The sequence below is a fragment of the Euprymna scolopes genome, chromosome 40 (assembly GCF_053919585.1).
Source record: "Euprymna scolopes isolate OS-2025 chromosome 40, ASM5391958v1, whole genome shotgun sequence".
NCBI lineage: Eukaryota > Metazoa > Mollusca > Cephalopoda > Sepiida > Sepiolidae > Euprymna > Euprymna scolopes.
In genome coordinates, this window is record NC_136521.1 from 35,338,216 (window position 1) to 35,365,243 (window position 27,028).

Sequence of the window (27,028 nt, forward strand, 5' to 3'; positions counted from 1 at the left end):
GTGTGCATGTATGTGTGTATGTGTATGAATGCATATATATGACAAACTTCCTGGACGTCACGTTAAACTTAGATAAAAACACATATGAACCATACTTAAAAGATAACGCTACTCCAATTTACGTAAACCCTAAGTCCAACCACCCACCATCAATTATAAAACATATTCCTAACTCGATCGTAAGTAGACTCAGTAATAACTCAAGCGATGAAAATGCATTTAACAGGTCATCCAATATTTACGAAACAGCCCTAAAAAACAGTGGATACAAAAATATAGATATCAAATATAAACAACAAAACACCAACAACTATAATAAAATTAAAAACAGAAGAAAAAGAACTATAATTTGGTATACGGCCCCATACAATCAAATGTTAAAAACAAAACTTGGCAAGAAATTTCTAGATCTTATTGAAAAACACTTTCCCGCAACCAACCCCTTACACAAAATCTTCAATAAAAATACCTTGAAGTTATCTTACAGTTGTTGCGAAAATTTAGAGATGATAATTAAGGCACATAATAACAAAATACTAAATGAAAACAATGTAAACAACAACAACAAAATAAACAATAAAAAAAGTAGACACCAGGACAGAAATAAAAACAACACTAGCAGAAATAATAATAATAATAATAATAATAATAATAATAATAATAATAATAATAATAATAATAATAATAACAAACCAACCCCGGACAAGAACAACCATACCATAAATAAAAATACTAATAACGAACAAGATAAATGCAATTGTAGACACCGCACACTTTGCCCAGTCCAAAACAAATGTCTAACAAAAAGCGTAGTCTATCAAGCAACAATATTTGCAAAAGAAAACCCGAATAACAAAAAATATTACATAGGCATGACTTCCTTAGATTTCAAAACCCGATACTATGACCACAAAAGCACATTCAAAAATAAAAAAACACCGTATAAAAACAACACTAGCGAATAAATACTGAGAACTCAAAGAAAGCGGACATTCGCCGGTAGTCGAATGGAAAATAATAAGACAAGCTACCACATGCAGACATTTAGACGACCCATGTAAATTATGCCTCCATGAAAGATTTTCTATCCTGTACTTTAAAGAACCTCAAAATCTATTAAACTGTAGGCGGGAAATAGCAAACAACTGTGTTCACAAAATAAAACTTACTCTAGGATAGCGATACAAAATAGCTTTAAAACTAACAATAACAATAGAAAACAAACAAATAAATAAATTAAATAAACATGAATATACATAAACGATCACACGCATATGTATATATATATATATATATATATATATATATATATGTATATGTATATATATGTGCATTATTGTGTACACATAGGTATATTTATATGTATATAAAAAAAAAAAGAAGCAGAACGGCCACCTAAAACCACTAACCTAGCTCTAAAACAGATCCTTTGTTTGATAAAATGCATGCCCATTGGCTGGTAGGAAGGGGCGCGGTGGATACTAGAAAGTTGATTGGCCAACTAGTAATCCTCAACATGTATAAAAACAAGAAGCAACGGCAGAATTCGCGCATAAGCCTGACGAATCCTATAGTTGGATGAAACGCAGAATATTCAGTGTAGCTTAATCGCCATATATATTTTATAAATTACTATATATATATATATATATATATATATATATATATATATATATATATATATATAAAAGATAAGAATAAAAGGTACACATTATTTTATTAGATCATCAGATCAATACGGAAAGAATAAGAAATAATTCACTACTTTAGGCCAAGGTATTTCAAAGCTAAATTCTTCTCATCAGAAGAGGAGAAAGACAAATAATATAAAAATATACAATATAAATTACAGCTGGTTTATGAACATTTAAATTGGAAATGAATGAAATGTATATTAGGATATATTAATAAATAAAAAGCATTAATTTTAAAAACGAATTAAGCATACTTAAATAGGAAGGAAAACACATTACAATTTATTGGTATTCATTATTATTTTTATTTTTATTGTTGAAAGATTTAAAAGCAAAACAGTATGTTAAACCATGGTTCCCTAGCAATGTTGACCAAGCACAACTTTTTTCAAGCACAAAAACATTCCAAATATCGGATATATATATATATATATATATATATATATATATATATATATATATACAATTAGAGCCCCGGGATACAGTGGCCCCGGGGTGGCCCCGAGATACGTCTTTTCAGATTACGATGTGAAATATGATGTTTTCCCGGTCCCTGGTTACGGTATTTGTCCCGCCTTACGGCGTTATTTATAATGTTATTTGATTATATACATGTGTATTATATACTGTACTGTATTTTGTTACTAATTTTTAATGCCGTATCCCGGGGTTCTACTATTCCCGAGTCGCTGATGATGTGAATAGATTTTTAATTGCCTTTTAAATGGTAAAAGGCCAACCCACCTCAATGAAACCATAGTACGTCTCTGAAATATGTAACATGTACTGTATATTCTGTATATCTTCACTAATACTTTATAGGCCCTGTCGGTGGGGCATTAGAATACGCCGACTTCCCCCCTGCAGAGGGTAAAAGTCCCTCAATGGGGGTCCTGGATATGACCTTAAACTATATCCAGTGGTGAGGTCCCAGCTTGTGGGATTTGGGGAGTGTGGAGCCACCCTTTAATTACCATTGCTCCCAGGTCCACTCTGACCCGGAGTGGTAGTACCTGTTCGGGTCCCATCTATGGGTTAAATAGAAACCGAAGTGAAAACAACATGTTACATGATAAGGGCTGTCCCCTTTTCATGTAAGTATAAAAAATAGATTTAGTTAAAATGAAAATGAAATAGAATAGACGAAATTTGGACCTCGTAAATTAGGTTTAGAAATAGATTACGACGGAGAATTAGAAAATGGAATGTAAAACAAACCATTGTTTAGCTTAGAGATAAAATAGTTTCAAGAAAAGAATGTGCGTTGTCAAATCTGTTATGAAAATTCAATTGAAAGAATGCAACTACAAGATAATATAATAAACATGTTTTTAACATATTGGAAATATAGGTTACTGGGAATATAGGTTAAAATTCCTTTTGTAAACAAAGGAAAAAGTTTTGGACACGCATGTCCAGAACACGTGAAAGAAGACACATGTTTTAACATGTGTATGACGTCATGGAAAATGGGAAGTTCTCGATATTAGTTAAAAATTTTAGAGTTAAGCAAGGAGAAACTCAGAGAGAGTCTGAGGACGACAGACTACAGTCCAGACATGGGCATTCGAACGTCTAGAAGCGAGACGGTAACTTTTGAAACTTAGAATGTGAAGCTTTTGAATTCTTGACTCAGAAAACCACGGCCAGTCGTGAGAAGAAATACACCCATCATGTGTTTTTATAAACGTCGTCTTTGTGTTGTAATTCTACCAAAAGGTAAAGTGAAAATTATTATGAAGTGAATAGTATCAGTAAGTAAAGAATTGCCTTTTAGAAAGGTTTTATTAACTGTAAAATACACGTACGCTCTTGAAAGGATCGAGCGGGAAAATGAAACAGAGGGCGCTTTTATTATGAATGTCAATCCCAAGGGGGATAACTCTTAACAACAAATTAAATCATAACATTTTCCCCGTCCTAAAGTATTCAAGTAAGGGGTAATTAATTATAGACAAATTTTTTTTTTTTTTTTTTTTTTTTACAATCACATAAGAATCATTTTATTTACAAATAACATATGAACCCAAACTGCAGTTTTTTCAGTATTTAGTCACAAAATCCTTATATTTACTAGGGAATTGTCGAACTCGGGACGACCTCCGCACAGATTGGCAGGAATGCTGATTTTCAGTATTATTTTTTAGTGAAATCTGATTTTCTTCAAGATCAGACGATTGATTTTTGTCTTCCTCATGACCAATGTTTTCATTAGTAGAAGGTTCAAATAAAGTCTCTGAAGTAGTAGGATTATTATTAGAGTTTTCTTCATTTGATGAGTTTGGAGCTAAGTCTCGAACGTTGACAGTGGTTTCAGTACCAGAAGGTAGTTGAACATAAGCGTAGTGGGGGTTGACATCTATTAGGGTGGCAGGCGTTACAGGAGGGTCATGTTTACTTGTTTTAGTGTGGTTTCTAATATATATTGGGCCTGGTTTAACCCAAGAAGGAATTATTTTATTAACTGTAAAAAAAAAAAAAAATAAAAAAAATAATAATGGATCGAATCTTACGTCCCGACAGATTCGAGGTGGAACCTACATGCCCTAATTCCGAAAAATCCTATAGGCATTGGAAATTAACCCTCCAGAATTATATCCGCTCACATAATAACGGATTAATCGAAAACACTTCAGATAATTTCTTTGCCTTGATCAATTGTATTTCAGCCTCTGTTTTCGATTTAATAAGCGATAAAACCGACTACGATAGTGCATTAAGAACATTGGACGCCGCTTATTTAAAACCTGAAAATATTGTTTATAATAGATATCGATTGATGACAACGAAGCAACAAATAACACAAAATATAGATGCCTTCATACTACAATTGGAAATGCTTGCCAAAACATGTAACTTCGAAGCGGTTTCTGCTGAAGAAAACAAAAATCAATACATTCGGGAAGCTTTCATCGGCGGAATTTCTTCTTCGTCCATCCGACAACGACTGTTAGAAAAACCCATCCTGACTTTACAAGACACATATGCCACGGCCAGATCTCTTGAACAAGCAGAAAAGCATTCGATAAGCAAAAAAAAAAAAAAAAAAAAAAAAAAAATTTGTCTATAATTAATTACCCCTTACTTGAATACTTTAGGAAGGGGAAAATGTTATGATTTAATTTGTTGTTAAGAGTTATCCCCCTTGGGATTGACATTCATAATAAAAGCGCCCTCTGTTTCATTTTCCCGCTCGATCCTTTCAAGAGCGTACGTGTATTTTACAGTTAATAAAATTGAAGTGAATAGTATCAGTAAGTAAAGAATTGCCTTTTAGAAATGTTTTATTAACTGTAAAATACACGTACGCTCTTGAAAGGATCGAGCGGGAAAATGAAACAGAGGGCGCTTTTATTATGAATGTCAATCCCAAGGGGGATAACTCTTAACAACAAATTAAATCATAACATATTATATATGTCTTATGTATATCATGTAGTTTAAAATGTCTTGACATACACATCTCATATCTAAAATGTGAACTCTACATCTCACTCAAAGAGCTTCTACACTTCTAAGTACGAACATTTTAATATATATGAATCTCTTTATAACAACATCCCCCTCTCTAAGACTGCACTTTAATAAGACTCACTTTTAACAAAGAACAATAATAACAGTAACAACAAGAAATACGAACATCAAGAACAATAATGATAATAATAAGACTCCTATATAACAAACAAATATATTCTATTAAAAAAAATTTTCTTCAAAATCTTTAGATTCGGCATTAAATAACCCGAAAAGGGTTGATATGCCGTAAAACAAAAACAACCAACCAACCAACCAACCTAATACTTTATAATCTTCATTTTAGCTCTCACATTTGCGATCGAGCACTTTATTGATTTTTTCAACAAATCCTGGTGCCAAATATGTGTATATATGTATGAGAAATGAATAACTGTAAATTTTTCCTGAAAGTATCCTGATCGATCTCTCGATCGGCACTCTTATTTTCTTTTGTTAACTGTGGAATTCTGTTGAGTCACAATCGTATTATGCAATATTGTGATTGTTTTTTTTATTGTTTCTTTTAATCTTTCTGACTTTTTACAGTTATTGGACGTGTTCGGCTTGTTGATGGTAGCGGTCCAGCAGTCGGGAGGGTCGAGGTAGAGTACAATGGAATCTGGGGGACTGTTTGTGATGATGATTGGGACTGGAGAGATGCAGCAGTTGTATGCCGGCAACTAGGATACGGGTAAGGAGGAAAATCATCATCCCCATTCTTATACATGCACACACGCACGCACGACATGTATACAGAATTGTACTAAATGTTGCATGAAGAACACTTTGGGCTGTCGGTTAGGGTTAGGGTTAGGGTGTGGTGCATTTCACGGTGGCCAGTGTTTAAATGAAGACGCTTGAGTAAGACCTAAGATTCAGCGGCGGCTCTAGACGAAAGTCGTTAAACCACTTAAGTCCAAATGGATGGGGGCGGGACAAATGCGCATAATGTAAGTATGTGTAACGAAACGAGCTATTTATCTATCTGTTTATGTGTCTTTCTCCCCCACACAAAAGTAATCTATTTTTCTGACATTTTCTGTGAATGTCTTTCTCTTTGCGGTCAACTTTTATTAAAAATAAAACATCGGCGTCTGAGTGATTGTATTCACAGCAAGAACCTGGGTTCACAACGATAACGGGTCCTGGATATGACCCAAAACTATATCCGATGGTGAGGCCCCACCTTGCGGGCCTTAGGGAGTGTGGAGCCACCCTTTAATTGCCATTGCTCCCAGGTCCACTCTGACCCGGAATGGTAGTACCTGTTAGGGTCCCAACTATGGGTTAAATAGAATCTGACTTAAAAAACATATATACTCCATTAAAAATCGTTCCTCAAAATAACTAGATTCGGCATTAAATAACCTGAAAAAGGTTGATATGCCGTAAAACAAAAACAACCAACCAATCAACAACGATAACGGCACAGGTGAATAATTGTTCATGCACACATCGCTAAGTGATGCATCCAGTGATCGACTGACTTTTTCATGAGTTTTTGGTTTTCAAACATCAGACCTGCCTCACTAGCAACAACCCAATCATACAGAGAAGAGAAAATACAGGCGGAACGATAAAATTGTCATCCTAGAAAAGACGACATGATTCCATTTCTGTTTGATGAAAACCGTTTTTCATTTGTTTCGCTGCAGACCATCTACTAGTTGGCCAGTTGTGTAAAAATCCCAAGAGCGATAGGAGCCTTCTATCGTGTCTAAACGTGACACAATGTTCAACGAGTGAAATCGGAGATGTGTCGTTGTACAACTCATGCTCTCTACCGATCCAAGTTATGACAGCAGGACCATAGCCAGCACCCTCAAAATGCATCAGTGGATTGCCACGAATAACAAGGACGTGCGCAGCGTGATGAAAACAGTTTATGACCAGAGTTATAGTCTTTGGTGTGGTTTCAAGTGAGGGCCACATCATGCCGCCTCACATTTTCGAAGTCGACTTGAAAGTAATAACAGTTCTCATAATTTGTTTTAATTATCCATTTGCAATATCTGATTAGTCATTGTTAGTATCCACAAGACACGATAAAAAAGAAAACATGTACAATTTGTTTTTGCTTGTAAAAAAAGTTTTCCCTTCTATTTATTTATGTGAATTCCTTTGCATACTTTTCTTCTAAATTAATGCTGTTACTAATCCTAACCCTAACCCTAACCCTAACCACTTTTTCTCTTTGACAGTCACGGAGAGGCATACCAGTTTGCACGATTTGGAGAAGGCAGCGGTCAAATCTGGATGGACAATGTCCACTGTATCGGAACAGAAGCTTCTATATTCAGATGTATTCACAATGGGTGGGGGACAACGGATTGCGGTCATTATGAAGATGCTAGTGTCGTCTGTTCAGGTATGTTGGAAGAAATTGATTAATATGGAAAATACGATATATATATATATATATATATATATATATATATATATATATATATATATATATATATATGAGGGGTGCTTTGAATAAGTTTCCAGACATTTTTATACAGGCATTTAAAATTGTTGTAGACTCTTGAAAATTCAGTACGTTATTGCTACACACCTTATCAGATGACTGACCAATTTTTATGATTTCAAGTTCAAATTAACAGCTACACCAGGAATTGGAATACACTATTAAAGCCTGATTGTCACAGCTGATGAATTTCAAAAATGCAATCTGGACGTAAGGACACTTTAGAAGAACGGTATGCAATAGAGTTCTGTATTAAACTTGGAAAAAATGCCACAGAAACCTATGGAATGCTTCAGATTGCTTTTGAACCATCTTGAATGAAACGAGCATCAGTTTTTGAGTAGCATAAGAGATTCAAGGAAAGCAAGGGGCTGGTGAGGGATGATGAGAGGTGTGGGAGGAGTAAGGAAATCAGAACACAGCGAAATAAAGTATTTCATAGATAAAGACTGTGCATGTATGGTATCTTCAATAAGTTTCTAGACTTTTTTTTTACAAGCATTGTAAATTGTCATAGACTCTTGAAAATTCAGTATGTTATTGTGATACATCAATTTTTGTGAGTTTTAGGTTCAAATGAACAGCTACAGCAGAAATTGGAATACACTCTACTAAAGCCTGAGTGTCACAGCTGATGAATTTCAAAAATGCGATCTGGACGTGAGGACACATTTTAGAGAAGAATATGCAATAAAATTCTGTTTTAAACTTGGAAAAAATGCCACAGAAACGTATGGAATGCTTCAGAGTGCTTTTGGACCATCTTGCATGAATCAAGCATCAGTTTTTGAGTGGCATAAGAGATTCAAGAAGGGCAGGGAGTCTGTAAGGGAGGTTGAGAGGTGTGAGAGGAGTAAGGAAAGCCAAAGTTGATTAGCTAAATAAAGAATTTCATAGATAAAGACTGATGTGTATTTATAGTGACAATAAGTGCACAGTTTGATGTCAGTGTGGGAACTGTCACACAATTATTCATGAGAAACAGAAGATGCGGAAGATTTGCACAAAATTTGGACAATGCACCAGTCCACAACTCCATCCTTGTCACAGACTATATGACCATGATAGGCATCAAGACAGTTACCTTCCCTATAGTCCAGATCTTGCTCTCTGTGACTTTTGAATATTCCCTAAGCTCAAGGAAAACTTAAGAGGCTGTCGTTATGAGACAATTGAGAAGATTAAAGAGGTTGTGACGAGAGTATATTGGAAGAAATTGAGTCCTTACTTGCCTCCCCACGAGGGTACAGTTAGACACAAAGTCGGATTTTAATGTGGAGAATATCCAGGGGCACTGGGTTAGAACAAAAACAAGAATTGACTTTAGGAGGATTTCTCATTCACTATCCAAAGTATAAAACGAGTATGTTTGCCATCAGCAGAGATACTACATTTTGCAATATTTGTTTGTACAAAATATAAAAAATTACAAGTTGAACATTAGGCACTGTTGTGGTGGCACCCACTCATTTACATATTTGGATGATATTACACATATATAGCAAGACTCGGTTAGTCTGGGTGGGTGTTAACCAGAAGCCACTGAAGGCCGAGCCGAGAGCAGATATGTTCTCCAGCCAAGACTCTTACTTGATAACCATTATGTAAATATACTGTAAATATACTTTTCCTAATACACTTCTTATTGATCTACCTTTGTTTGTTGAGTCTTCATTTGTATTGCCTTATACGTTATTTGGTTCAGCCTGCAAACATAACAGTTGGCGACGAAGATGAACGTCAAACATAACAGGCACAAAGCTAATCATGATTGTGCCGTGTAAAACAGATGCAGGAATGCAACATTGCAGCGAGGGGACAGGGGTTGGAGCTTGGCCAATAGTGTGGGACCTATTAAATTGAAAACTCTTTTTAAACCCTGTCTATAAAGTAGTTGATGCACCAGTCGAGATGTGGCAACAATACTCCATGCATGGGCGAATGGTGGTTTTGCAAATGGTAAAAAAAAAAAAAATTGGCATTTGTATCTGACCCAATTTTTTGCAATAGGTTCAAAACAATGTGTGTCACACTCGGTACTTGTCCTTCTTTTTTTATCTCTCTCACTCCCTCTTTGAGTTTTCCCTCTATCTTCATTTTGCTCATTCTCTTTACTCTACTCTCTTTCTCTCTCTCCTTTTCTCTCTTTTTCTCTTTCATTCTCTTTATTCTCTTTTGCTAAACATTTTCTTCATGCCTTCTTTTTCTATGGATCTACCGTTCTCTATTTGTATTGTTCTCTGTCTCTCTGTCTCTGTCTGTCTGTCTGTCTGTCTGTCTGTCTGTCTGTCTGTCTGTCTCTCTCTCTCTCTCTCTCTCTCTCTCTCTCTCTTACTCTTATATATATTTTTTAAACTTTATTATTATTTGAATTTTGGTTGGTTCAGGAAAACAAGATTTGCACGTAATCTTGTAATATATCTCTATAGCTCCTATTCCGGATATTAAACAGATGAGCATCGGCTGAAAAGAGCTTGATAAGGGTATCTAAAACGGTGCCCTATTATCAAGTTTGAAACCGAGGATACCGATGACTTATCCCATCTAAACTTTCTGTAAATAAAAATATAAATAATACGCTCTTATTTTGTAATTTTTACATATAATAGAGCACTCTGGTGGAATCCTTTTTCAAAAATAAAAAAACTATATATATATATATATATATATATATATATATATATATATATATATATATATATATATCCTGATGAATCCTAGCATGGATGAAATACGGAATATTCTGTGTAGCTTAATCGCCATATATATTTTATAACTTACTACTTAGCTCTACCTATGCATTGAGCACTGTTGAAGTAAATACTTAAAGTTTACACATAAATTTATACTTTCTTATGTTAATTTTTGTGATTAAATGAAGTAGTTATATATATATATATATATATATATATATATATATATATATATATAAGGAGGTATATTTAGTAAAAAAAAATAGAACAGGGGAAAAAGTGCTCAATACGTTATTAGAGCTAAATATGCTTTTACTATTTCAACCTGGGGTATTCTTCCCTCTTCATTTTAATTCATTTTAATTTCTTTCCTTCTATTCTTAATTTTTAACATCAATTCTAACTATGAATATAATCTATATTTCCCCCCCCCCACCCACCCATCCCTTTTCTTTACTCTCACTCCACCCTCTACCCTCTCTATCCGGCACTTCAACTCTTGATTTTTTGATACCCAACCCATACGGACTTTAAAAGAATCATTTTCCTTCTAATTTATCGCCACTATAATTTTATAGTCATGTCTATTGAAACAACTTGTAATGATTTAAGTAACAATCCCCGAGGTTGAAATAATAAAAACTATATATTTGTAGTCATCGACATACAGTCCTGTTTCGTTGTATAACAACTCATCAGTGTCGCTAGACTAGCATCTCTCCTAAGCCAAAGATTGAACCTAGAACCGTCGGAATATCTATTTAAATATATATGAAATAAAATGGAGGTGGAAGGACCCGGATACTCAACGTTTCGCCCGATTTATGCGGGCTTCTTCAAGCGGGATGGTCATTAAATATATATATATATATATATATATATATATATATATATATATATATATATATATATATATATATATTCCAGTGGTTCCCAGCCTTTTTTACATGGTAACAAACTATTAAGATTTTTTTAACATTTTCACGGCACCGCTACCATAAAAAAGAAAAATGGAAATCAAATAGACAAATACATGAGGAACTACGGTAGTTTCGTAATAATATGTATTAAGCTTATTATAAATATTCAAACCTGTGTCTCATAAGATAGACTGCGTTATCTTAGACCAGTGACTAATAGCAGAGAAAGTCATGTACGAATCACTCAACTTTGTTCATGTTTTTACTGGCAAGTAACCATATCCAGTTGTTGCATCAGCCATGAAATACGATAATCATCTTTATATGTTTTTAATACTTGAAATTTATTTACGACACTATGCAGTATGAAGCTGCTATTTTATTGACGATATTGTTTACGTGTGGAATATTACTATTTATTAGCATTGGCTCCCAATTTGAATTTCATCATTTTTCGGAGGAGGGGAGGTGATATAGCGGAGAGTTCTCATCAACTTTTTACTGCAGATAATTTTTTTTTTTTTAATTTAACAAACTTTTGAATATTTTTCCTTTATGCATTGTATGTAAAATTTTGATAAATCCATTATGAAATTTTCACCTATAAATTCTCAACTCTAGTGTTATTAGATGTAGATTTGGAATTATCGTTGTCAGTATTTTGAAAAGGTTGGCGATAATCAAATTAAACGCAGTGACATAATTACTTAAAATGTATCAGCAAAAGTATTGTTGCAGAAAATATACATCCGATGTTGTGGCCATAACTGCCATCAGTAACTACCATGATGCTTAGTCGTAACTATACTTATTGTATTACTTTGATTCCTTGGGGAACATAGGGTCACAACGACGCTCCTCCAATGGACCCGGTTCTAGCTGGTTCTCTTCAGTTCGGCCCATGTCATTCCGGCATCCCTGGTCTCAGTCTCTATGCTTCTTTTCCATGTCTGCCTCGGGCGATCAATTTTACACTTGCCTTGTGGGTTCCCTTTAAGGACATGCCTGGTGATGTTGGATGCAGGCTTCCACAAGGTGTGGCCACTCCAATTTCATTTTCGTTTTTTTTACTCTCTATCTTCATTGGGCTTTGGTTGGTTTTGTCCCAAGGTTGTTCATTGGAGATAGTCTCTGGCCATCTGATGTTTATGATGTTTCTGAGACATCTGTTGGTGAATGTCTGGAGTTTGTGGGTGTTAGTCTTGGTCACTCTCCACGTTTCTGAGCCATAGAGTAGAACCGACTTCACGTTGGTTTGAAAATTCGAATCTTATTCCAGAATGAGAGGCTGTTGTTCTTCAGATTGGTCTTAAGATGCTGAACGCGTGTCTGGCTTTGCTTATCCGACACTTGATGTCCTCATCTGTTCCTCCATCCCTGCTGACAACACTGCCCAGGTACACAAACTTGTCAACCTCTCTAATGTTCTCTTGTTGTAGTTGCACTGGATCTTGCCTTCTGTTATTTCTTTATTGTGTCTGGGTAAGTTCATTTATTCTCGAAATAGGTATGTCAACCTACACCACAACAAAAACACACACGCAAGCACACAAACACATACACACACATATTAGGTTGGTGCAAAAATAATATCGTTTTTTACTTGAAGTTGAAGGTCAAAAACCGACATTTTTGCACTAACTTAATATGTGTAGTCTAAAGAAGATGTGATTATTTCATAAAAATAATTATAACATAAAGAATGCAGTTTAAATTCATAGTTCAACACGATGACTCAACGATATGATTTTGGAAAAGAAGGAAAGAAACCTTAACTTAAATTATTGAATAGAAAACGTTTACTATCTATCTATCTATCTATCTATCTATCTCTGTTTCTCTTTCTATATATGTGTGTGTATACATTTGTGTGCATATATATATATATATATATATATATATATATATATATATATATATATATATATATATATATATATATATATGCATATGCTTTGGGGGTGGAGAGGGCTCCCGTAAGCCGTGGTGAAAGCAACCTCTCTGGGAGAAGGAAATCCCTGGTATAAAACCTGCAGCGGCTGCTTCATCCAATGATGTTGACTTGCTCTTCTTTTTGGTTCAATGTGGCAGTTGTTCAGAGAGTGGGCTTGTCTCGATGCAAAGTCTTTCCTCGTTATAAAAAGCTTCAAGCACAGACATTACTTGATATGCAATGGAATACACATTTTAGCATCAGAGTGCATCTCGATAACAAAAAGGTTGGATGTAGCCTAAAATGCCAAACAAACATTCAATGAAGGCTAATACAGATATGAAAGTCAATGGCAATAAGACCTCTGGAATTTCCAGGGTCTTGCTCGGCAGGTGTCTCAGGACACCACAGCATGGACTCGGTCGTCATCATGCCACTGCAAGGAAATTGGAATTGGAAGTAACCGTCCAGCAATGGCGCTCATATATGCCCCATTTGTGCCAAAGAATGCCTGAGTTTAACCAGGCTTAAAAGACACTTTCGTGTGGCTCACCACTGAGTTGTCTTCGTGCATTAATTTTCTAACTCTATATTAGGTAACATTTAATGCTAGTAAAACTAAGCTGCTTTCCTTTAACACGCATCTCCAACCGCCTATATCCATGATAAATAACACCCTACCTGAGAATTCTACCTTCAAACTCCTTTGCCTAACATTTTCGGGCAATATGAACTGGAACAAATACATAAAGGACATTCCAAAGGCTGCTGCAAAGAAGGTGGGTTCCCTCTATTGAGCTAGAAAACTACTCACACCTGAGAGTATCCTGTACCTTTACAAGGCCACCATTCGGCCATGCATGGAGTATTGTTGCATCTACCACTAGTTTCTCCCTCTTAGATAAAGTCCAAAAAAGAATTGTCAATCTAATCAGTCCCACTTTATCAACTAAGCTCCAGCCCCTGTCTCATCGCCGCAATGTTGCATCACTGTGCCTGCTTTACAAATATTTTAATCGAATGTGTTCTGATGAACTCGTTTCACTTGTACCCCCTCTACGTACATATCCCCGACAAACCTGCTTAGCAATAAGATCTCACCCTTCACTGTTGATGCCCATAAATGGCAGAAAGCTTTCTATTCTAATAGTTTCTTCCCTCGAACAGCCAGACTTTGGAATTCCCTTCCTGCTGCCTGCTTTCCTTGCTGTACTAATATGCAGAAATTTAAATGTAATATGAACAAATATCTTGTTAATCTTTCCTAGGCATGACCCTAAATAGTAGCCCCTTACGTCCAAGTGGCGATATGCTTTGTAAGGAGTGAACATGAGTAAGAAAAAAAAAATAATGGTAATATTCGAGAACGAATTTGATGCCATCATCTATATATATATATATATATATATATATATATATATATATATATATATATATATATATATGCGTGTGTGTGTGCGTGTGTGTGTGTGTGTGTGTGTTTTGGCAGCAGTTATCAAGACACGTTTGATTAAATACCACAGAGTTTCATTTCTTCTTTATTTTTGTTGGTTTTCTTGATCTTCCGAGCATTTTGACTCGTTTCAGTTGGTAAGTTGGATAATAGGCTGCCATGATTTTTGTCAGCCACTTTCCTCTAGTATGTATTTATATGTATATGTATATATATTGTTCAAAATAGATATTTGAAACATGCCACTCCCTAATTGGTAAAAAGGGAAAATTATGCCCATCTCGCGTTTAGGTAAAAATGCACTTTCGTATAAATAATTGAATTCATTCAAAACGTATCGCAAACAAAAACAAATAAATAACATCTCTCTCTCTCTCTCACTCCCTCTCTCTCTTTCTCTCTCTCCCTCTCTCTCTCTCTCTCTCTCTCTCTCTCTATATATATATATATATATATATATATATATATATATATATATATATATATTCTCTCTATTCTCGAATGAAAGTTCTTCATGATTTTTTTACTACTACTACCACTACTACTACCACTACTACTACCACTACTACTTCTACTACTACTACTACTACTACTGTTAAAATCTTCTTGTGATTGTTTTTTATCTATTTCTATCCATCGAATTCTCCTTCCTAGTATGTTATAGTGAACCAAAATTACACTACTGCTTCTACTTCTACTACCACTACCATTAAAATGTTTTTTTTTTGTCATTTCTATCTATCAAATTCTCCTTCCATTCCAGAACCATTTCCAACTACGACATCAGTAAATGTTTCAACACCGGAAACGGAAGTACCACTGCAGACACCACAACCCGGAAGTAAGTAAAATTATTCTTGACGATATTTTGTGTTGCAAGCCCAGAATTCAACCCAATTAAAAAAAAAATACAGAAAAATTTATGATGTCACGAAACAAAAATGTCATACTTTCAAAAACGCACGTAAATAACTATTTTCTTGACTAAGAAAATCAAATTTTATGAAGAAGCGAAAATATGTTGGTTGATCCGTCATGTATCATAAAGGGAGACAACTAAATTCGAACTACAGAGATGTTAAAATCAACCTTGTAATCTCTACAATATCTTATGAATCTCTAAAACTTGTAAAAAATGATTTTCTTTGTAAAAAAAGTACTTGATTAATTGCATGATTTTTTTGGAATATGATATTATGAAACATATTGCGCAGTCGATTTTTCGTCAGTCAGAAAGCAAACGCGTACACTCGTTTTGTATAAAAAATATAAAACTTATTTACTGTTCGTCGTTACTTTGTCATAAATGCGTGCCCCTAGCCAAAGATGGAGAGAAAGAGCGGAATGGGGAGGTGGGTGAATTAGAGCCACACTTGTGGTGTGTTGGTTTCTCGACTGATTGTCGCTTCTGTCTTTTTTTCCATTTTTCTCCGGGTTATATATATGACCTGCTTTGTTTGCATGCCTCACCCCCGAGAGGTGCGTGCGTCAAGTTTCACTCTGCCGATCTCTATCTGATAACTTGACCTGTGCGTTTTCCACTTGACGGTGCGTTTTCCACTTGACGGTGCGTTTTCCACCGGCTGTCATGCGTGTGTTTTCGTGTGTGCACCTCAACCGCTACGATTAAAACATTATTTCTTAAATAGATTTTGTTCTCTATCTAAGAGTGCTGAAGTGCGGCAGATCACAAATTAGTGTCTTAGTATATTTTAAGACCCAGATAAGCAGAAAGCTAAAACTCTCGCTTCGACCTTGACTGAAAAAAGTCTTAATAATTAGTCAGAAATGACGTCAAACATACGATTGAAAGAATGGTGATTACCAATTTCTAAGACTGTTGTGTGGGAATTAAGATTGTCCTGCAAAACACTTATAAAAATACATAATTGGAGGCTCTCTCTTCTCTCTCTCTCTCTCTCTCTCTTACTCTCTCTCTCTCTCTCTATTCCACCATTGCTTTTGGTCTTAAGAATATTTGATTTTGTCTGTCAGGTCAGTATTAATCATTTTAATCCTCTCATAGTTGTAACACAAAAAAAGGGAGGGAAACAATTTGTTTTTTTCAAAAGACAAGACAGCAAAGTTACTCAGCCTCCAAAGATTCAGTCAAGCGGCGAGATTTTGCAAACGAGCCGCGAGATTTTCTGTTACTTTGCGAGACAGCTTAGCTATAAAAGCTATGGGCGCCGCCATCTTGATTCTTTCTTCCCTCTTCCCGACAGCTTGATTCCACATGACGCACACATACACGGACGCTTTAAGGGTAGCCACAATTTCTCTACAATAAGATTCTTCATCTTTCAACCGACAGTCATTCCATTTTATTAAATCTGTTGGCCTTCAGAAGATGTGACTCATTGGTAAAATTCAAAAATAAAATGAAAACATTGAAATTTTTAACCTAACACTGTCCACCATGTTAGTTCTCGAAATTGTCTTTTAATATTCATTAAAAAAATGTTCAGTTGATTTTCAGATCCGTCTTGTGAATGGTGAGAATGCCATGTCCGGTCGAGTGGAGATTTACTACAATGGAGAATGGGGCACAGTCTGCGATGATGGCTTCGACAACAGGGAAGCGACAGTTGTCTGCAGGAACATGGGATACATGTGAGTACTCGCTCAATTTGTACAAAAATCATTTGCCCATCTTTCTATTATAAGTATGGATAAAATACATTATTATACCGGTTCCCGTTAGACTAATGAAGTTAAGCAACGTTGAGCCTGGTTAGTACCAGATGGGTGACCATTTAGGAATACCAAGTGCGTATGTAGGAGGATATCAACGCCTCCGTGTAAAACCATAGCGTTATCACCTCCCCTATACATGCAGTTTGTGAATTTGATATTCCTAGACATTTCTTCCTTGTGTAACGTTATTCGTGGACCAACGCACGTTGTGTGCAGTTTCAGTCGCAAAAGAGACCAAGACAAAGAATAGGTAATAACTCCAACTCGCTTGTTCTTTGTAGCAACAACATTTATTTCCTCATTGATACAGCTGTGGCGTCACCCACGTGATCTAGAACGTTCTCCACGTGTCTCGCGAGATTTCGAACGTTATCTCGACTCTCTCTTGTGATCGTTCTCTTTCTATTTTTATAGTCCTTTTTTCTCTAACGATGACGTCATTTCGCATGCATTTACGTATGTGCATCTGCGCTATGTTACATTTTGAGGAAAGCCAGTTCAACCCGCTTAGGGTGAATTTCGCTTGATGCTTTGCTGATATATATATATATATATATATATATATATATATATATATATATATATATATATATATATATATACATATATATATATGTGTGTGTGTGTGTGTGTGTATATAATTTTTGTTATCAAGTAAGATCTATGACTTACTTGTAGTATCATTAAATAATTTTGTAAGCTAAATCCGATCCCACATTTTGCTAAATCCTACCCTCTGATAAGAAGTTCTTCTTCGAAACTCCGCGGATTAAGGACTATCCCCTTATTTAGTGTTTGCTTTTTAAAATTAAATATGTTTTTAACTCTTTTTCAAAGTTTTTTTAACATGTTTTATTAACTATTTGTTCTTATATATATATATATATATATATATATATATATATATATATATATATATATATATATATATCGTATGTGACAATATAAAACCGCAACAACTCTTTTACAGGTTGATATTCATAAGAATTAATTTTCAAACCAAATTAAAGGTTAACATTCAATATTTTTGTTTTAAAGTGCAATAGAAATAGAAATAATTAAAATTCACTGCACACTTGAAAAAAGTCCAAGTTATCATATCAACGCCCCTGGATAAATATCAGAATCATCAATGGTAACTACAATCCAAAACTTGATACGAAAAATATCAAAAGGTCTCCGGACTTCATAAAGTTTTTATCTAGCAATTGTCTCTGAAAACGGAGGTGTTTATATTATACCTCGGGTTTTGTTCAAGTGTGATGGGAATATTCTCCAGAAACGCTTGTAAGTTTTATTTTTATTTATATATTGTTTTTGGCTCTGAAATTGAATTAAGTATTAAAGTAAAATAGATAGATGACATTTGTAAATAATATAATACACATTATTCTATTATGATTAAGTATTTAGATGTAAAAGCATGCATAATATAAGGGGAATTGTGTTTGTGTGTGTGTGTTGGCTCAGCTAAAAGTTAAAAAAAATACAAAGCAAACACCCAAAAAGTTAGTATATTCTTTATCAGCGTTGCCTCGGATGAATAATATCTAAAATTTGAAAATAGTTATTCACTCTTTAGATGTCAACTGGGCAAGGTTTCGTTAGGGGTGATCGGTTTTATAACCATTTTTATTAAAACAAAATAGAGGAATGGGCTGGCGGAAGTGATTGTGAGAGATAAAAAAAAGGCTAAGGAAACGGATATGGAAAAAGAAGTAAAGAGAGAAAGACAGATTGGGATGGATAGAGAGATAAAAGTTTTAATGCTAAGATATTACACACACTTTTAAAACTTTTCTGTTTTGTTTTTTGAGTTCTGAGCAACGCCGAGTATCCCTGCTAGTCCAAAAATAAGAGGTAAAACGCTAGGAGTAACTGGGATGTAAGAAATGACGTAATTACAGACGCATAACTTTCATTATAATAAAGGATACTATTGCTGGAAATATATTAAACAAAAACAAATCTTCATGGAAAAATGGAAAACAAAATATTGACAAAATTCTTTTGGAAAAAATCAACAGCAAAAAATATAAAAAGAAAGATGGTATTAAGCATGATAAGGGTTAGGGTTAAAAATAATTTTAGCTCCCCCCCCAAAAAAAAGGGGGTTGAAAAAAGTTCATAAAAACAATTAAAAAAAGGAAAAGGAAGTCGCTTCCAGATCGCAAACAGCTTCGGCCATTAGCGGAACTGACTCTAAAATTTTCCGTCAAAACCAAAACCCATTCATTCTAAGTACCAAAAATACATAATTTATCTATTTAATCTTTTTAATATTTTATCTATTTAATCTTTTTAATATTTTATCTATTACATTTTTTTAATATTTTATCTTTTTAATTTTTTTAATATTTTATCTATTTAATTTTTTAAATATTTTATCTATTTAATTTTTTTAATATTTTATCTATTTAATTTTTTTAATATTTTATCTATTTAATTTTTTTAATATTTTATCTATTTAATTTTTTTAATATTTTATCTATTTAATTTTTTTAATATTTTATCTATTTAATCTTTTTAATATTTTATCTATTTAATTTTTTTAATATTTTATCTTTTTAATTTTTTTAATATTTTATCTATTTAATTTTTTTAATATTTTATCTATTTAATTTTTTAAATATTTTATCTATTTAATTTTTTTTATATTTTATCTATTTAATTTTTTAAATATTTTATCTATTTAATTTTTTTAATATTTTATCTATTTAATTTTTTTAATATTTTATCTATTAAATCTTTTTAATATTTTATCTATTTAATTTTTTTAATATTTTATCTTTTTAATTTTTTTAATATTTTATCTATTTAATTTTTTTAATATTTTATCTATTTAATCTTTTTAATATTTTATCTATTTAATTTTTTTAATATTTTATCTATTTAATTTTTTTAATATTTTATCTATTTAATCTTTTTAATATTTTATCTATTTAATTTTTTTAATATTTTATCTATTTAATCTTTTTAATATTTTATCTATTTAATCTTTTTAATATTTTATCTATTTAATTTTTTTAATATTTTATCTTTTTAATCTTTTTAATATTTTATCTTTTTAATTTTTTTAATATTTTATCTATTTAATCTTTTTAATATTTTATCTATTTAATCTTTTTAATATTTTATCTATTTAATTTTTTTAATATTTTATCTATTTAATTTTTTTAATATTTTATCTATTTAATCTTTTTAATATTTTATCTATTTAATCTTTTTAATATTTTATCTATTTAATTTTTTTAATATTTTATCTATTTAATTTTTTTAATATTTTATCTATTTAATTTTTTTAAATATTTTATCTATTTAATCTTTTTAATATTTTATCTATTTAATTTTTTTAATATTTTATCTATTTAATTTTTTAAATATTTTATCTAATTAATCTTTTTAATATTTTATCTTTTTAATTTTTTTAATATTTTATCTATTTAATCTTTTTAATATTTTATCTTTTTAATCTTTTTAATATTTTATCTTTTTCATTTTTTTAATATTTTATCTATTTAATCTTTTTAATATTTTATCTTTTTAATTTTTTTAATATTTTATCTATTTAATTTTTTTAATATTTTATCTATTTAATCTTTTTAATATTTTATCTATTTAATCTTTTTAATATTTTATCTATTTAATTTTTTAAATATTTTATCTATTTAATCTTTTTAATATTTTATCTATTTAATTTTTTTAATATTTTATCTATTTAATTTTTTTAATATTTTATCTATTTAATTTTTTTAATATTTTATCTATTTAATTTTTTTAATATTTTATCTATTTAATCTTTTTAATATTTTATCTTTTTAATTTTTTTAATATTTTATCTTTTTAATTTTTTTAATATTTTATCTATTTAATCTTTTTAATATTTTATCTATTTAATCTTTTTAATATTTTATCTATTTAATCTTTTTAATATTTTATCTTTTTAATTTTTTTAATATTTTATCTTTTTAATTTTTTTAATATTTTATATATTTAATTTTTTTAATATTTTATCTATTTAATCTTTTTAATATTTTATCTATTTAATCCTTTTAATATTTTATCTATTTAATTTTTTTAATATTTTATCTATTTAATTTTTTTAATATTTTATCTTTTTAATCTTTTTAATATTTTATCTATTTAATCTTTTTAATATTTTATCTATTTAATCTTTTTAATATTTTATCTATTTAATCTTTTTAATATTTTATCTATTTAATCTTTTTAATATTTTATCTATTTAATCTTTTTAATATTTTATCTATTTAATTTTTTTAATATTTTATCTATTTAATTTTTTTAATATTTTATCTAATTAATCTTTTTAATATTTTATCTTTTTAATTTTTTAAATATTTTATCTATTTAATCTTTTTAATATTTTATCTTTTTAATCTTTTTAATATTTTATCTTTTTCATTTTTTTAATATTTTATCTATTTAATTTTTTTAATATTTTATCTTTTTAATTTTTTTAATATTTTATCTTTTTAATCTTTTTAATATTTTATCTATTTAATCTTTTTAATATTTTATCTATTTAATTTTTTTAATATTTTATCTTTTTAATCTTTTTAATATTTTATCTATTTAATCTTTTTAATATTTTATCTATTTAATCTTTTTAATATTTTATCTATTTAATCTTTTTAATATTTTATCTTTTTAATCTTTTTAATATTTTATCTATTTAATTTTTTTAATATTTTATCTTTGTAATCTTTTTAATATTTTATCTATTTAATCTTTTTAATATTTTATCTATTTAATCTTTTTAATATTTTATCTATTTAATTTTTTTAATATTTTATCTATTTGATTTTTTTAATATTTTATCTATTTAATTTTTTAATATTTTATCTATTTAATCTTTTTAATATTTTATCTATTTAATCTTTTTAATATTTTATCTATTTAATCTTTTTAATATTTTATCTTTTTAATCTTTTTAATATTTTATCTATTTAATGTTTTTAATATTTTATCTATTTAATCTTTTTAATATTTTATCTATTTAATCTTTTTAATATTTTATCTATTTAATCTTTTTAATATTTTATCTATTTAATCTTTTTAATATTTTATCTGTTTAATCTTTTTAATATTTTATCTATTTAATCTTTTTAATATTTTATCTATTTAATTTTTTAAATATTTTATCTATTTAATTTTTTTAATATTTTATCTTTTTAATCTTTTTAATATTTTATCTTTTTAATCTTTTTAATATTTTATCTATTTAATCTTTTTAATATTTTATCTATTTAATTTTTTAATATTTTATCTATTTAATCTTTTTAATATTTTATCTATTTAATCTTTTTAATATTTTATCTATTTAATCTTTTTAATATTTTATCTTTTTAATCTTTTTAATATTTTATCTATTTAATCTTTTTAATATTTTATCTATTTAATCTTTTTAATATTTTATCTATTTAATCTTTTTAATATTTTATCTATTTAATTCTTTAAATATTTTATCTATTTAATTTTTTTAATATTTTATGTATTTAATCTTTTTAATATTTTATCTATTTAATTTTTTAAATATTTTATCTTTTTAATCTTTTTAATAATTTATCTATTTAATTTTTAAATATTTTATCTATTTAATTTTTTTAATATTTTATCTATTTAATCTTTTTAATATTTTATCTATTTAATTTTTTTAATATTTTATCTATTTAATTTTTTAAATATTTTATCTTTTTAATCTTTTTAATATTTTATCTATTTAATTTTTTAAATATTTTATCTTTTTAATCTTTTTAATATTTTATCTATTTAATTTTTTTAATATTTTATCTTTTTAATTTTTTTAATATTTTATCTTTTTAATTTTTTTAATATTTTATCTATTTAATTTTTTTAATATTTTATCTTTTTAATTTGTTTAATATTTTATCTTTTTAATTTTTTAAATATTTTATCTATTTAATCTTTTTAATATTTTATCTATTTAATTTTTTTAATATTTTATCTATTTAATCTTTTTAATATTTTATCTATTTAATTTTTTAAATATTTTATCTTTTTAATCTTTTTAATAATTTATCTATTTAATTTTTTAAATATTTTATCTATTTAATCTTTTTAATATTTTATCTTTTTAATTTTTTAAATATTTTATCTTTTTAATTTTTTTAATATTTTATCTATTTAATTTTTTAAATATTTTATCTTTTTAATCTTTTTAATATTTTATCTATTTAATTTTTTAAATATTTTATCTATTTAATCTTTTTAATATTTTATCTATTTAATTTTTTTAATATTTTATCTTTTTAATTTTTTTAATATTTTATCTTTTTAATTTTTTTAATATTTTATCTATTTAATTTTTTTAATATTTTATCTTTTTAATTTGTTTAATATTTTATCTTTTTAATTTTTTAAATATTTTATCTATTTAATCTTTTTAATATTTTATCTATTTAATTTTTTTAATATTTTATCTATTTAATTTTTTAAATATTTTATCTATTTAATTTTTAAAATATTTTATCTGTTTAATCTTTTTAATATTTTATCTATTTAATCTTTTTAATATTTTATCTATTTAATTTTTTAAATTTTTTATCTTTTTAATCTTTTTAATATTTTATCTATTTAATCTTTTTAATATTTTATCTATTTTATTTTTTTATATGTATATAGATATGGTCGGGCCTTTAAACTGGCGCGCTACGGAGCAGGAACCGGCACAATTTGGCTGGATGATCTCAGATGTATGGGTAATGAAACTAATTTGGCTGCTTGTCGACATGCAGGTTGGGGTCATTCGAATTGCGGGCATCATGAGGATGCCAGTGTCATCTGTTCGTATGGTAAGTCATATGTTTTATCATGAAAAGCACCTAAAAAGTGCTCAACAGTCTGTCACATTAATAAGTGACTTGTTTCGATAAAAGTCATCATTGTCATCATCGTTATTATTATTATTGTCGTCATTATCATCATTATCGTCGTTATCATCGTCATCATTATTGTAATCATCATCGTCATCATCGTCGTCATCATCATCATCATTATTATTGTTGTCATCATCGTCATTATTATCACATTGTCATCATCATCATCATCATCACCTTTATCATTGTCATGATCATCATCACAGCATCATCAACAACATCATCATCATAATTATCATTGTCATGGTCATCATCAACGTCATCATCATCATCAACATCATCATCATCATTATCGTCAACATCATCATCATCTTTATCATTGTCATGATCATGATCATGATCATGATCATGATCATCATCATCATCATCATCATCTTTATCATTCTCATGATCATCAACATCATCGTCAGCATCATCATTATCATCATAACATCATGATCATGATGACGATCATCATCATAATCATCAACTTTATCATAGTCATAATCATCAGTTTAACATTTGCTTAACACGCTGGCATGCTTTGGACAGATTTCGGAAATTGACTTTTGAGGTAATCTATCTCTAGCCAGGTCTTTATTTAACCCTCTTCCTCTTAAGTCCTTCCTCTTTCTCTTGCGTGTTTTCCTTGTTCCTCTCCTCTGGGCTTATTCTGCTACCTCGATCATATGCTAACTCAAGGACTTTCATTGGTAGTTATGCAGCATAAGAACTTAGAACTAAATTTTACTTTGGACTTTATTCATTATGCCATGGGTCCATTCGAAATTTCGTCCAGATTCCCGAGTTCGACAGAAAGATTTCACCTGAAGAAAGTCAGAGGTTACATTGGTCCAAACACCCACAAAGTTAGTATATACTTGATTAGCGTTGACTTGGATGAATACTATCTAAAATTTGAAAATAGTTATTATGTGAATTCATGTGAAGAAGGCAAGTAAAATAATCTAGATGAGAATAGTAGTCCAAATGATATAAATGATCAATCCTCATCTAAAAAAAAAGAGGAAAAACCAGTTGAATACTAATTTATACCTCAATTCAATAATGAAGAGGATTGAAAATGCTAAATGGAATAATTTTTTTAGTTTTGGCCTTGTGCTCCCTTAATATATCTTATAAACCCTAAGAAACCATTGTTGAAAAATATTTGTCTAGACACGAAAGAACTTTCTATTATTTGGATTCTTACAACTAATGTTTTCATTTTGAGTCTTATTTTCACAACGTTTCAGTCGATGTAACCTCCGACCTTCTTCAGATGCATCTTGTCGAACTCAGAAATCTTTCTGTCGAATTTGAGAATCTGCACAGAATTTCGAATGAGATCCTTTATTTAATCCACAGAGAGTTCATTACTCAGTGAGTCGATCGGAAATATGACGTATCGTTACCATGGGATGGTGGTGATAGTTATCCGCTCTAAAGTGTCTTTTGATCTTTTAGGTGAAAGCCATTGTTTTGATGTAACCGCTGTAGAAGCTTAGCTGTCCGGAAAACAACCTGCAGATGTTGATTATAATGATGGCCAGCTCAATCTACGTTTAGTTGTTGCTTAGTTTTTGTGACGATAGTGACGTTATTAATGACGTCATTGTTGACAGTCACGTGATTAATGACGTCATTAATGACGTCATTGTTGACGTGCTGTAGAACAAAAGCGAACCCAATGTTGTTGACTGCTGACTTGTCGTAACCATGCTGTTCTCTCCAGCTGAGATTTGAATCGGAAAAGTTGCTGTTAGAATTGCCTGGTAGACAACTCCGAGAGCAAGCCCTGTTTGTGAGGCAGGAGTAAAGAAACGCATCCTTTTTATACTGTTTAACCAGCTTCTGCTGATACAATGCTTTAATGAGATATTATTGATTGGTTGCAGTGCCGATATGCACAGAAAATTGTAACTGTGTTGGCTTCTGTCACAGGGCTAAGGTATTCAAGGATTAAACATCTGTTTTTTTAGGAGTGTTGAGTCATACACAGGGTCAGCATGAAAAATTCATTTTTTTGTTACAATCAGCATTCTCATTCTGTTCGTATTTTTCACATGACATTAAAGTCGTGTTGATTCTTTCTGCTCATGTGACCTGCACAGTCAATACCTACCGGCCTACCTGTTTAGCTCATTTATATTGCATGCCTTTGTAGCTCGTCGTTATAAAAAAACAGTTTTCCACTTTTTATGCAATATAATGCAATTTATGTATAAGCCAAAAATACCAGAAATAGTTGGACAATTTATAGCTTGCAAATTAATAATAAAAGTTTTGCCTATTTTCAGCTGCCCCAAACCGAACTTGGATCCCTCCACCAACGACGACACAAAAAAGCTGTAAGTTTTCATTATTAGATTTTACAAAATAGATATTAGTGTAGCATATATATATATATATATATATATATATATATATATATTTATATACAAAATAGATATTAGTGCAGCATATATATATATATATATATATATATATATATATACATATATATATATATAATTTATTATTTTTTAAAAACAGTAATCTACGTACATGCATTTTGGGGGGGGGCTATCCCTCTTCAGCATAGCTTGATTGTTATTAGGAATCGAACCTTATGTATTTCAGTCCAGCTTATATCGTTTATATATTTTCGTAGATTTTCTTAAAAAAAAAAACAATCTCCAAGGTGGAGACGCTAACCTTAATGCCATTTAAAAATCAACAACAAAATCTACGTAAATATATAAACGATAAAAACT

General features: G+C 30.1%; 1 protein-coding gene across 1 annotated transcript in view; it reads left to right on the forward strand.

The window, feature by feature from the left end:
* Positions 1-27,028, forward strand: part of LOC145265492 (scavenger receptor cysteine-rich domain-containing protein DMBT1-like) — a 122,877-nt gene that overhangs the window by 39,898 nt on the left and 55,951 nt on the right. The window contains exons 5-10 of the mRNA XM_080121370.1: positions 5,757-5,901; positions 7,412-7,578; positions 15,443-15,520; positions 17,148-17,292; positions 24,040-24,209; positions 26,573-26,623. Coding sequence (XP_079977496.1) covers positions 5,757-5,901; positions 7,412-7,578; positions 15,443-15,520; positions 17,148-17,292; positions 24,040-24,209; positions 26,573-26,623 — 756 coding nt within the window. The remainder of the gene's footprint in view (positions 1-5,756; positions 5,902-7,411; positions 7,579-15,442; positions 15,521-17,147; positions 17,293-24,039; positions 24,210-26,572; positions 26,624-27,028) is intronic.